The sequence below is a fragment of the Cyprinus carpio genome, chromosome A23 (genome assembly GCF_018340385.1).
Source record: "Cyprinus carpio isolate SPL01 chromosome A23, ASM1834038v1, whole genome shotgun sequence".
Taxonomy (NCBI): domain Eukaryota; kingdom Metazoa; phylum Chordata; class Actinopteri; order Cypriniformes; family Cyprinidae; genus Cyprinus; species Cyprinus carpio.
The window spans coordinates 2,992,512-3,004,267 of NC_056594.1; the positions used below are offsets into that span (position 1 = coordinate 2,992,512).

The 11,756-nt window shown below is 38.1% G+C and overlaps 1 protein-coding gene across 1 annotated transcript; it reads right to left on the reverse strand.

Moving 5' to 3' along the window:
- Positions 1-7,011: 7,011 nt before the first annotated feature.
- Positions 7,012-8,679, reverse strand: LOC122135190. Its single transcript, XM_042713949.1, has 2 exons — positions 8,358-8,679; positions 7,012-8,055 (listed from the first exon to the last, which is right to left on the reverse strand). The coding sequence occupies exons 1-2, from the start codon at positions 8,572-8,574 to the stop codon at positions 7,346-7,348; spliced, it is 927 nt and encodes a 308-aa protein (XP_042569883.1). The 5' UTR covers positions 8,575-8,679; the 3' UTR covers positions 7,012-7,345.
- Between the last annotated feature and the right edge of the window lie 3,077 nt (positions 8,680-11,756).

Genomic DNA, 11,756 nt, shown 5'->3' on the forward strand with positions numbered 1-11,756 from the left:
TAAAATAAAGTAACGAGAGGAGTGTTGCCCACAGTAACAAAGTAAAAGTACAGATTTTTCCCCAAAAATTTACTTTACTAAGAGTAAAAGTACCCATCTTTAAATATACTCCAAAAGTATGTTACCCAAAAAATTTACTCAAGTAAATGTAATGAAGTAAATGTAACTGGTTACTACCCACCTCTAATGAGTGGGGTTATTATAGCACTATTCCCACCAAGACCACACTAATTTTCTAATCCTGGCTACAGCCTTGGTGCCTTCCATTCCCCCAGTGTGTTTCACCTTTTCACACTCTGGCAGAAATTATATGTGGTTCCAAAATACATGGTCACATGACAGTAAAAGTGTACAGTTGCTAAGACGCAGGCGGTGGGTCAACTTACCCCACTCTCACCTACTTCCATTGAAGATGAGACAGAAGCAGGCTCAGAGAGTGAGGGAGAGACCACTCTTATCAAAATACAAACCCGATTCCAAAAAAGTTGGGACACTGTACAAATTGTGAGTAAAAAAGGAATGGAATCATTTACCAATCTCATAAACTTATATTTTATTCACAATAGAATATAGATAACATATCAAATGGTGAAAGTGAGACATTTTGAAATGTCATGCCAAATATTGGCTGATTTTGGTTTTCATGAGAGTTACACATTCCAAAATAGTTGGGTCAGGTAGCAATAAGAGGCCAGAAAAGTTAAATGTACATATAAGGAACAACTGGAGGACCAATCTGCAACTTATTAGGTAAATTGGCAACATGATTGGGTATAAAAAGAGCCTCTCAGAGTGGCAGTGTCTCTCAGAAGTCAAGATAGGCAGAGGATCACCAATTCCCCCAATGTTGTGGTGAAAAATAGTGGAGCAATATCAGAAAGGAGTTTCTCATCTACAGTGTATAATATCATCCAAAGATTCAGAGAATCTTGAACAATCTCTGTGCATAAGGGTCAAGGCCGGAAAACCATACTGGATACCAGTGATCTTCTGGCGCTTAGACGGCACTGCATCACATACAGGAATGCTACTGTAATGGAAATCACAACATGGGTTCAAGAATACAATCCACCGTGCCATTCACCCTTGCCGGCTAAAACTCTATAGGTCAAAAAAGAAGCCATATCTAAACATGATCCAGAAGCGCAGGGGTTTTCTCTGGGCCAAGGCTCATTTAAAATGGACTGTGGCAAAGTGGAAAACTGTTCTGTGGTCAGACGAATCAAAATTTGAAGTTATTTTTGGAAAACTGGGACGCCATGTCATCCGAACTAAAGAGGACAAGGACAACCCAAGTTGTTATCAGCGCTCCGTTCAGAAGCCTGCATTTCTGAAGGTATGGGGTTGCGTGAGTGCTTGTGGCATGGGCAGCTTACACATCTGGAAAGGCACCATCAATGCTGAAAGGTATATCCAAGTTCTAGAACAACATATGCGCCCATCAAGACGTTGTCTCTTTCAGGGAAGACCTTGCATTGTCCAACATGACAATGCCAGACCACATACTGCATTAATTACAACATCATGGCTGTGTAGAAGAAGGATCCGGGTACTGAAATGGCCAGCCTGCAGTCCAAATCTTTCACCCATAGAAAACATTTGGCGCATAAAGAGGAAGAGGCGACAAAGAAGACCTAAGACAGTTGAGCAACTAGAAGTCTGTATTAGACAAGAATGGGATAACATTCCTATTCCTAAACTTGAGCAACTTGTCTCCTCAGTCCACAGACTGTTATAAAAAGAAGAGGGGATGCCACACAGTGGTAAACATGGCCTTGTCCCAACTTTTTTGAGATGTGTTGATGCCATGAAATTTAAAATCAACTTATTTTTCCCTTAAAATTATATATTTTCTCAGTTTAAACATTTGATATGTCATCTATGTTGTATTCTGAATAAAATATTGAAATTTGAAACTCCCACATCATTGCATTCTGTTTTTATTCACAATTTGTATAGTGTCCCAACTTTTTTGGAATCAGGTTTGTATGTATCTACAATAAAGTAAATTATTATTGCTATCTTCTCTTTTAACTGTATATTTGTAAGTGTAAAAAATTTTTTGGAATTAGAACAAAAAAAAAAAAAAAAAAAAACCAAAAAAAAAAAATTTTAAAAAAAACTAAAAAACAAAAAACAAAAAAAAAAAAAAAAAAAAAAAAAAAAAAAAAAAAAAAAAAAAAAACAAAAAAAAAAAAAAAAAAAAAAAAAAAAAACAAAAACAAAAAAAACACAAAAAAAAAAAAAAAAAAAAAAAAAAAAAAAAAAACAAAACACAAAAAAAAAAAAAAAAACAAAAAAAAAAAAAAAAACAACAAAAACAAAAAAAAAAAACAAAAAAAAACAAAAAAAACAAAAAAAAAAAAAAAAAAAAAAAAAAAAAAAAACAAAAAAAAAAAAAAAAAAAAAAAAAACAAAAAAAAAAAAAAAAAAAAAAAAAACAAAAAAGGCCTATATTACAAAAAAACAAAAAAAAACAACAAAAATTTTTGTGCGACAAAAAAAAAAAAACAACAAAAAACAAAAAAACAACACAAAAAAAAAAAAAAAAACACACAAAAAAAAAAAACAATAACAAAAAAACAAAAAAAAAAAAATAAACAAAAACAAAACAAACAAAAAACCAAAAAAAACAAAAAAAACACAAAAAAAAACAAAAAAAAAACAAAAAAAAAAAAAAAAAAAAAAAAAAAAAAAAAACAAAAAAAAACAAAAAAAAAAAAAAAAAAAAAAAAAAAAAAGACAATTGGATGATTTTTATTAACATGCACCCACCCTCCTTGTGCCCCTTTTTTTGGTTTGGGCCACTGTGGTCCCACTATATATTAAGTGGCCTTAACTACTCTGTACTTCCATTTAAATTAATAATTTGGTACAATGCACTTATTGTGTACATACATGTTTTACATTGTACTTATGTTTTAAAAATACCTGCAGGTAATTACATCTGTAATTAATTTCTGTAATTACATTTATGATTACACTTTTGACCCATCCCTTACACCTTAACCCACCCGTAAACCTACCCATACCACCAAACCTATCCCTAACCTTACCTGCATCCCACCTCAATAGCAGCAAAAGTGTTTTGCAATACAACATAAACTCAATAAGTACATTGTACTTATTTTTTGATGTAAGTACATAGTAGTTAGGGCCACTTAATATAAAGTGGGTAATAATCTGGCAGGGAGTAAGAACTGGGCACAACACCGGCAACAACAAGTCAGGACAATTTTATGCAATCTTATTGTACTGTGCAGAAAATGCGCATTTATGAATTACACAGACGGGAAGCACAGTGCGATAAAACTAAAACGACATAGCTGGTCTCATGGTGCATTTGTGTGAAAACAGGAAGAGACAATGGTAGCTTTAGCAACATTAGCCTTACATAGAGCCAAGAAGCTCTTTTGGAAAACAAAATGTGACGCGTGATGCTTACTTTGTCTGGAGTTGATGTTCGCGAACAAAGAATTCCTACTTCAGAAGCAATCTTTGCACAACTCCAGCTCTGAACTGAGCCACGTTTGTGAGGCAATCTGGCATAAAATGATTAGCAAAAACATATAGGACTTTTCAGTTTTTTTCCCAAGACATTTCCTTCAAAAATGAAATTTACCCACCGTGTCCTCAGCGGCCTATGGAGACTCCTATGTTCATTGGTGCATCCTAATACACAACACTTGTAATGCCTCTCTGACGCTGACATTGTACCTCCAGCAGCTACAGCAAGAAAACAGTAATGGCAGACCGCTGTTTCTCACTCAGGGCTGTGTCTATGCTAATAGGGCAGAGATCATCACAAATGGGTGGGACTTTTCTATAGTATGATGCCAATATAGGGAGAAATCTGGAACCGCTTGTTTGGAGAGACTGTTTATGATATCTTGGGATTATAAAACAATGAGTGGGTGGATTTTTACCATTACAGGCTGGTTGTTTTCACACACTGTGGCCACCCAACTGTATTCAAACACCTCCTAAAAGTGATTTTTGCATAATATGTCACCTTTAACATATTGCTAACATGAATGAAAAAAAAAAACAGCTAAAACCAAGTAAAACTAGCTGAATAAGTGAAAAAAAGAAAGAAAAAAAGCTTAAAACCAGCTGATTTAGCAAAAAGCCAACTAAAAACCAGATAAAACCAGCTAACCAGACTAGGATAGTTGTCCAGTCTTAGCTGGTTTAAGCTGAAAGTAGCTGGTTTAAAGTTGGTTGTTCTTTTAGCAGGTCTCCCAGCTTGACCAGCTCAAAAGGTGCCAAAACCATTTTAAAACTAGCATGGGAGACCAGCCAGAGCATCCCACCAGTTTAGGCTGGTATTAGCGTTTTTTTTTTTTTTTCTTTTTTTTTTTTTTAGTAGGGAGTTGTTAAATTCAAACAATAAATACCTTTTTGTAGCTCTTTAATTTGTCGTGACGGATTGTGGTATTGTCTCAGTTCAAGCAGCATGTGAACCACTTGTCTTTACATTTGTACTTAAAGTGCAACATGAACATGAATGAACATGAATGCACATCAGAACTTATTTTATTTCAACCGTGGAAAGACGTCAGTACACACAACTTTCCAAGTTTAAGTCCATCAAAGTTCATCTAAACTCCTATCTGATTTGTTTGTTGGACAAAATGGCGGATTCTGTGTTATGATTGGTCAGATCGCCTGTCATTCAAGCTCTTTGCAAATGGTCAATTGGTAGAGATGCCAGACTGATGAGCTGAGCTCCTCCCAACATTTCTTCCTATCTACTTTAACATCTCAGGTTATGAGTTTTCCTCTCCACTGTTGTCTTTGGCTGGTTCGTGTGGAATTTGTAAGGCTTTGTAATGATTTGTCTATAAATAAATTTTTAATTAAACTTAATAAGAGATTTAGGAGCATTTTAATGAGTGTAAAAGTTGATAAGTTATTAGGTAATATGGAGAAAAGCAATGCCAGAGGATGTTACTCTGTCTCCATTGTGTCACATCATCTATCTTATTATCACATAATCTAAATCCGAGCGGTCAATCCTTCTCCTGGAGGGGCAACTGCCAGTAGAGTTTAACTTGCCCCAAACACACTTGGCTGAAAGTTTCTAGTGATCCTAAAGGTCTTGATTAGCTGGTTCATGTGTTTAAATGCGGTTATTTCCATCACATCTTGAATTATATCTTTGTGTTTAATAACATTCTGTGATGAAAACATTTTTGGAATACAGTTGCCTATCCTTTTACTTGATATGGCTATTTTCATAGCTCACATTTTTTGTGTTCTAAATACACAAAATTACATAATACTTGCACACTATTTGCATATTTTTTAAAAATATTTTCTGAATTCTTTTCACACAGTATTGGAATGGTGAAATTATTTAAAAGTGCTGTTTTACATGTTTTGTTGCTGTTTAAAATGCAACAATTTCCGTTAGTGGGTGGAGTTCAGAAGAATAGGCTACATCACATTCTCAGAAGGTTCTCACAAAAAATGTACATGAGTCATGGTGTCTGCATGTACCAACCACAAAAATTGAGTTACACTGCAGAAAAGGATCATGTGTTGTTTCTGGCTTGAGGCAGTTAACTGACAAACATCTAGCCTGTAAACAATCTAATTATGAAACAAGTAAACCCATGTGATCTGAAAATACAGGCATGTTTTTACCTTTTTTTTCTTTTCAACTTTTTTTTTCAAGGCTTCCCTTTGTCCACAAAAATATTCAAAGACCCATTTTTCCACTTGTTTGTGATATATTGGATAAGGATAAAATTTAACTTAATTACTACCTTATAAAATATTTTAGAGCTTGGCATAACTAGAAAAATTATCATAAAAAGAAGTACTCATAAAACATATAAAACAACAACAACAACAACAACAATAATAATAATAATAATAATAATAATAATATTCCTTACATTTATATAGCGCTTTTCTGGGCACTCAAAGTGCTTTACATAGAAGGGGGTATCTCCTCAACCACTACCAGTGTGCAGCATACACCTGGATGATGCGACGGCAGCCATATGCGTGGCTTTCATCTACCATGGCCACTGTGTCCTCACAACCTGGAATATTTGCCTCAGCTGAATCACATGGCTCTGATTGTGCTGCAAGTGCCAGTGACCAAGAAAAAAACTGGTGTTTCTGTGGCCAGGTTGAGTTTGGAAAGATGATTCAATGTGATAATGCAAAATGTCATATTAAGTGGTTTCACTACTCATGCATTAATGTTAAGATTGCACCAAAGGGAAAATGGTATTGCCCACAGTGCCAAAAGCTACCCCAGTCTCTGCCAAAAAAAGGAAAGAAACCTCCAAAGTAATAAAACAAAAAATTAATTTTTTTTTTTAAGTTGGCTGCTGTGAAGTTTTGCACTTCATGCACTTTGTTTTAATGTAGGTTAAAGTATATTTAATTCATTTAGAATTGTGCACCTTTTTTGAAAATGTGACATGTTCTTTAAATATTTTTGGCATTTGATTTCCAGTTGGTGAGATTTTTGTAAAGCTATGCTGACAAAAAGAAAGTTATACTCAAGTTACATACAAAATTGTGTTTACAGTTAGTGTATTGCACTATATTATAATGTATAATTTATAGTAGTGCATAGTTTATAAGTGTTCTGACAAAGGTGTGTTTTTCCTTTAATAAATCCGTTTTCTGATGATAGTGATATGCTGTGTGTTGTCGTTCACAACAAAACAATAACAATGACTTAATGACTGTAAATTAACAATCATTTATAGATCATTTAAGGCTATATAGACAAGTCCAGACATGGATTAATTTATATTTTTATTGGCAAAGTGCATATAAAAATATATTTTAGTCAAAATCAACCACTGATGGACAAAACGTTCACCAGAGCACAACAGACAAGTCCAATCTTATCTATGGTACAATACCCATCACTATCTTTGCACATCAAGAAATCAATTGGCAATATTCCGCCCAAAATGCTGTATTTCTGGCGCACACAACCAATCACACGCTCAACATGAATCCTGACGTGGGCAATTTCCTTGTGGTTTCTAAGTCAACAGGAGCTAACTGTGACTTTCCACGAGTGAAGGCTGGAATTTGTACATGAGCCATTCTACAACCTAAAGTGGCCTGAATATTAAAGCCACGGTCAGCAAGAACTAGATCACCAGGAAGTATGTTGTCCAAAAAGCCACAGTTTTCAGTTATGTATTTGTCACTTACTCTCCCTCCCCATGCATTTGAAATGTAGGAGACTGTGCCCTGGGGTGTAATACCAATCAAGAATTTAACTGTGTTATGGTGCTTGTAGGAAGACCATGTTTCTGCTCTGGCTATAAGGTTAGATGGACGTTCTATAAAATCCTCAAAACAGTCAATAATAACAGCACATTTTTTTCCCAAAATGTTTCCTGAATTGCATTGGCATGGTTTTTTGCAACTGATCTCTATCTGGCCATATGATAAGTGGCTTCATGCAAATAAACATGACATCAATGACATCAGTGACTATCCTTGAAGCAGTGGCTATTGACCAGTTGAATGCATATGACAGGAAGGTTGTGGAAACATTAAGCCTAAGACGCATCAGTGTCAGCATCAACTGCTTAAACTTATCAAGTGACTTCCTCACAGGGAGGTGGGGGCTAAGGAATGTGAAGAGTACTAACAGTATCTGGTATGTAGGTAGGCCAGTGAAAAATAAAACCTTTTCATCCTTATCAACAAAGGCACTTTGGTCATAGGAAGTGGACACATGTGCAACATCAGAGCTCAACTGAATGTTTTCCGTTCTAAGACTTTGAAGTTTAGTGGCCATAGCCTCAATGGCATCACCAGTCAATTCAGTTTGAGTCCCTGTACAGCAAAAATTATCGCTGACATAACTTGTGGTGGGGTCATCATCAGTCTCAGCAGCAGCAGCAGCTTCAGCCTTCAGTCTCTGCTGGGTTCGGTTCATGCGACGCTTGTAGTGTGAGTTTCCTGTTTCTTTGGTTGACTGAGGTAACCCTCCTTGCTGACCTGTCAGTCCAACAGATGGCACCCAATCTGGGTCATCCTTTTGGTACAGGTCAGACTTTTTACCTGGAAAATAATGAGAAATACAGCACATTTTAGCTCTACATTTTAAAAATGATAAGGATAACATATTAAGTCATTAATGCCACATGCAGTAGCTTGATATGAATTATATTATGTCAATGTCAGCTTTATTTATATAGCAAATTTAAAAATGCCAGTGTCCTACCAAAGTGCTTTACAGTAAAATAAGCACACAGTAAAAATAATAAAAGTAATCATTGTTTTTACTATTTACTATTAAAAATATTATTATCATTACAATAGAAAATTTGTTATGAGCCGCTGCAATCAACATTTCACAATACCTGACAAGAAATGTGCCGAACAAATACGGATGTTGTCCAGATTTTTCCCTCGTAGATCTTGGTTGAGCTTTGCCAACCACAAGCGCCTCCTTTCCTCTGATAATCTCTGGCATTCCTCTCCCTGGTTTTTAATAACTTTTGGAAGTCGATAATATTCCAAATGTTTTTCTCGATCTGTCCTATTGGTACAACCTGAAACACGGCAATAATTAACCATTTTCCTTGATGACGTTCGGGATATACTTCAGTGCCTGTGCTTTGTTGTGATGCGGAGTGCCTCCAATATGGCGACTTCCGGTCTGATGACGCGTCGTGAAAACCCTCTATAGCGTTCACTTGAGAGTCTTGAACAACTGTTGCACTTTGCATGGCCTGTATCTGCGTTTTGGCTAACTCTGTTGCTCTGCATATTTCACAAGCTCTGTGCAGCGACAAATGATTTTCTTGGCATAATCTTTCTTTAAGAAAAGCGTTCGTTATGCTAAACACCAGCTTATCTCTCAGCATGTCATTCTCAATTGGGCCAAACTCACAGTCTTTGCTTTTCTGTATCAGCTCTGTGACGAATCTATCCACTGTGATGCCTTCTGCCATGGGATGTGACCAGAACTGATGTCTTTCAAATACAATGTTTTTTTTGTGGACTACAGTAATCTCAGAATGCTGTGAGCACGTCTTCTATCGTCTCGTTCTCTTGATCGGCAAGATGGACGGTGAGTGTATTATACACTTCTAATGCTTCTTCTCCGATAGTGTGTAGCAGAATTGCAATTTTGACTGGCTCTGGTTTGGTATTCGCTCCCATTGCGGTCATGTACAGATGATAACGTTGTTCTCATCTTCACCAATTTTCTGCTAAATTGCCCGTTAACAATAATGGCATTGGCGGCTTGAACTGTTCCATGTTCCCTAGCCTTTAGCATGCAAAACTTCGCTGGCATGACGTTCAGTTCTTATGGACAGTCTGTTCACTGTACTCACTCGAACTGTCTTCTGACACCATGTTGTAGTTTTGTGTGTATTCTATCTGATTGTCAGGATGATATATGTCTTCGGCGTATGTCCAATAAACACACTATGAGACCTTATGCCGTGAACCAGTGTTCTCTTTACTGTCAACTTCTATACACACTTACATGCGCCCCTCAGGCCAGAGCAATCAGTCGATCAACCATCAAACACACAAGCCCACTTAATCTACACAGAGTGTCTCACTCAAATCCACCACAAAGATAACCTTGTTTGAAATGGGTTTGGCTAAAAGAAATTTTTGGTTTCATCTATACTTCTAGGTACTTGTACTATATTGACTGGGTTAAACAGAATTGCATTACTAAAAAGAGACTAAAATACCATTTTCATTGACTAATACTAGACTAAATGTCATCAGTTTTCGTCGACTAAAACTAGACTAAAATGTCAACAGTTTTCGTTGACTAAAACTAGACTAAAATGTCATCATTTTTCGTAGAATAAAACTAGACGACTAAAAAGAGTATGAACGTGATTAAAACTAATAAAAACTAAAATGACAGCTTCACACAAAGACTAGACTAAGACTAAAATTAAAACAGGCCACCAAAAACAACACTATCTACATGATGAGGATGAGTACATGTAACAATATAAAACTCCATAATCACGGGAAGAAGGAGGCGGGAACCGATGAACACTCAAATAAAACTTTAATAACCAAATAAAGATAAAACAAACAAACAAAACCCAAACACAAAATAAAACCCAGGCCTGGTCCTCTCTCGTCCTTCACTATCGTTGCTCCTCTTTTGTATCCTCCCAATCTCCTCCGTGGGACCCGAGACCGGGGAGTGGAGCAGGTGTCGCTCATTTCCCAATCACTCCACTGGCCTCGCTCCATTCCCACGGCTCTCGGCCCCGCCCCACCCCACTCGTCACATACCCCCATCGCCCCTCACAGGCCGGGGGGTACTCCCGAGACTGCGCTCTACTCCCCCCCCCTCTGGGGGGGACCGCTCACGGTGACCTGCGGGAACCTGGGGTAAGGACAGACAGACGAGGCGAGAGAAATTTAGATGGAAGGATGAGGAGCGACAGAGACGAGAGAGAGGAGAGAGGAAAAAAAATTAAAATCCGGTTCCCAGACACACTGCCACTTGGCCCTCCACCAGCTGTGTGAAGTCTTCCGTGGTGGACGGCACGACACTCCTCTGCTGCCCGGTGGACGGCGACGGCTCCTCCGGTTTCGGGCAGCCGGCAGGAGTCCCCTGTTCCCTGCTCCTCCCCATTCTGGTGGGTGGCAGCAGGCTCCGGCCACCTGGAGAACAGCGCCGACTCCTCCGCTCCCTCATGGACGGCAGCCACCCCTCCACATCACGGGCGGCCGGTAGCGAGCTCGTCCGTCCCCGGCAACTCACTCCAGCCCACCACCTCGAGTGTCCACGCCGCCAGACTGCTACGCCCTGCTCGATGGCACCGCGGATTCACCCCAGCGGCAAGGGATCTTTGGCAGCGTGTTACTCCTTCCTCCTGGGTTTCGGCACCATATTCACGGGAAGAAGGAGGTGGGAACTGGCGAACATTCCAATTAAACTTTAATAACCAAATAAAGTTAAAACAGCGCGACAGCCCCTCACGGGCGACTGCCGTGCACAAACAAAACTAAACACAAAATAAAACCCAGGCCTGGTCCTCTCTCTTCCTTCCTTCCTCTTTTGTATCCTCCCAATCTCCTCTGTGGGACTCGAGACCGGTGAGTGGAGCAGGTGTCCCTCATTTCCCAATCACTCCACCGGCCTCGCTCCGTTCCCACGGCTCTCGGCCCCGCCCCACTCGTCACAGTACATTTTCAGTCAAATTTCACTTTTGGGTAAACTATTCCTTTAATTAACATCCCCATTGGGTTTCACAAAATAGTTACTTGTCATATAGGGGTTCACTTAAAAAAATATCCTTAAAAAGTAACAATATACAATGATAAAATAAAGATAAAGCTGCAGACTGAAGTAGTTTAAGTCTTTGGTTCTTTTAATTGTTAGGATTTTGGCTCACATTTAACAAAAACCCACCAATACACTATCTCAAAAAATTAGAATATGGTGAAATGCCAATCAGCTAATCAACTCAAAACACCTGCAAAGGTTTCCTGAGCCTTCAAAATGGTCTCTCAGTTTGGTTCACTAGGCTACACAATCATGGGGAAGACTGACAGTTGTCCCAAAGATAATCATTGACACCCTTCACAAGGAGGGTAAGCCACAAAAATTAATTGCCAGAGAAGCTGGCTGTTCACAGAGTGCTGTATCCAAGCATGTTAACAGAAAGTTGAGTGGAAGGAAAAAGTGCACAAACAACCGAGAGAACCGCAGCCTTATGAGGATTGTCAAGCAAAATCGATTCAAGAATTTGAGTGATCTTCACAAG

Excerpts from the sequence above, each read along its gene's own strand:
- LOC122135190 (XM_042713949.1), bottom strand. The coding sequence starts at position 8,574 with ATGGTTAATTATTGCCGTGTTTCAGGTTGTACCAATAGGACAGATCGA. Across the intron at positions 8,056-8,357 it reads TTCGGCACATTTCTTGTCAG|GTAAAAAGTCTGACCTGTAC; the intron begins GTATTGTGAAAT and ends ATTATTTTCCAG.